The sequence below is a fragment of the Micropterus salmoides genome, unplaced genomic scaffold (assembly GCF_014851395.1).
Source record: "Micropterus salmoides isolate LMB-PRFRI ecotype aquatic unplaced genomic scaffold, ASM1485139v1 Ms_hic_scaffold_14, whole genome shotgun sequence".
Taxonomy (NCBI): Eukaryota; Metazoa; Chordata; class Actinopteri; order Centrarchiformes; family Centrarchidae; genus Micropterus; species Micropterus salmoides.
The window spans coordinates 34,388,080-34,390,327 of NW_024040485.1; the positions used below are offsets into that span (position 1 = coordinate 34,388,080).

Here is a 2,248-nt window from a genome sequence, read left to right on the forward strand (position 1 = left end):
AGACATGAACCACTGGCTGAGAAACATCCTGATTCTGACTCTCTGGCTAGGTAACTCTTTAAACCTACTGATTGTTCTCCTTTAATCAATCATCTTTATTGATCCATCTCTTCCTCTGCATGTTCTCTTCTTCCCCAGAGTGTAAAGGAGAAGACAGAGTGACCCAGCCAGCAGGAGATGTCATTGCTGCTGAAGGAGACACAGTTACACTTGGCTGTACTTTTGAGACCAGTGACCCAGGTCCAACTTTGTTCTGGTACAAACAGGATGGAGACAACAGCCCCAAATTCATACTGAGCCGCGTTCAACAGGATGATGGGAAAACAGAGGAAGAGTTTAAAGAAAGATTTTCATCCACACTGGATTCCACCTCCAAATCAGTTCCTCTGAAGATCCAGAAGCTTCAGCTGTCTGACTCTGCTGTGTACTACTGTGCTCTGCGGCCCACAGTGACAGGAAACACCAAAACTCTGTACAAAAACCTTTGGAGCAAAGACAACAGAATACTCCACAACGTCCACTAGAGGGAGTCACACACTGTTAAACTTCAGTGCTTTATGATATAGTCAGGATTTGTTTTAGTGGTGATAGAAGCAACATTAAATGAAGCGCTACAGATAAAACACAATAAAGAAATAACAGAACTTGAATATGTTCATAGTATTTTCAAAGTATCTCCAATAGTACTCCAGCAGATTGTTTTCACAGACAATTGAAATGCTTGGTGACTGTAACCATTGCAAGCTTTAAGCTGTGCTGCCTGGTTTGAAGCAATATGTAGACTGTAATACTAAACCCCCATTTGCACCTCTCACCATAATGTCCGTTTAATTCCCACCTACAAGTCCCTGCTCAAAAGCAGGACAGCACAAGTAAAACTGTACTTGTTTGGAACAATGATGGCATTGAGACCTTAAAGGGAAATGAAGCAGTCAATCAAGTTTACATCATTTACACAATGGATTTCCACTACGATCAACAATTATACAAGAAACATGACAAATGTAAACGTATAAAAGACAAAAGAAAAGAAGAACTGTCATATCTTTAACGGAAAGGGTGCCACCATTGTGCAGTACGATAACCTGCAATGTCACGGGGTTGGTTGGCTTTAAGGCTCTGGGTGAGAGATAGTGAAATATAGAGCCAGTGAAAGAGAAATAGTGAAAGAGATAGTGAAACATAGACCTAGTGAAAGACAGAGCCAGTGAAAGATAATGAACAAGAGATAGTGAAAGACACAGACAGGGAAAGAAATAGTGAAAGAGTGAAAGAGAGATAGTGAAAGACAGAGCCAGTGAAAAAGACAGTGAAAGACAGAGATAGTGAAAGAGAGAGTGAAAGACAGAAACAGTGAAAGAGATACTGAAGAGATGGTGAAAGACAGATATAGTTAAAGATAGACATAGTGAAAGAAAGAGCAAGTGAAAGAGATACTAAAGAGATAATGAAAGACAGAGATAGTGAAAGATAGACATGGTGAAAGACAGAAACCGTGAAAAAGAGAGTGAAAGACATAATTAAAGATAGAGGTACCGAAAGAGATAGTGAAGAGATACGGAAGAGATAGTGAAAGACCAAGATAGTGAAAGAGATACTGAAGAGATGGTGAAAGTCAGAGATAGTGAAGAGATATGGAAAAAGATACATATTGAAAGAGATAGTGAAAGAGATACTGAAGAGATAATGAAAGACAGAGATAGTGAAAGATATACATAGTGAAAGACAGAGCCAGTGAAAGAGATAGTGAAAGAGATAGTGAAATAGAGAGATAGTGAAAGACAAAGAGAGTGAAAAATAGACCGTGAAAGAGAGTGAAAGATAGACAGTGAAAGACAGAGATACTAAAAGAGAGAGATAGCAAAATAGACAGTGAAAGACAGATAGTGAAAGACAGAGATAGTGAAAGAGAGATAGTGAAAGAGAGAGATAGATGGATGCCACGAACAGAGGACAACCAGTGGAAACTCAGAATAGAATCAAATATAATAATTGTTTTGAAAGGTTTTCAAATTATTATTATTTTCATTGTCAGTTATTTTTATTAATTGTTCCTTTATTTGTTTTTTTATTTGTTTTATTTCACGTTTATGGGTAATGGGGTTCGGGATGTAGCAACATGTAAAAGGAGATGGCAGACATGAAAATATATTTTGAATGCTTTTTATATGGTAAAGCAAGATTAAATAAATGTAATAAAGAATTCCAAATGTCACAGTGAAATATATCATTATCAAAATATTGCCTA

The 2,248-nt window shown here is 37.4% G+C and overlaps 1 gene segment (V, D, J or C); it reads left to right on the forward strand.

The window, feature by feature from the left end:
- On the forward strand, positions 1–1,264 carry LOC119902813. The segment is given in 2 exon segments: positions 1–50; positions 139–1,264. Coding segments are annotated over 2 exon segments (432 nt in total).
- The last annotated feature ends 984 nt before the right edge of the window (positions 1,265–2,248 follow it).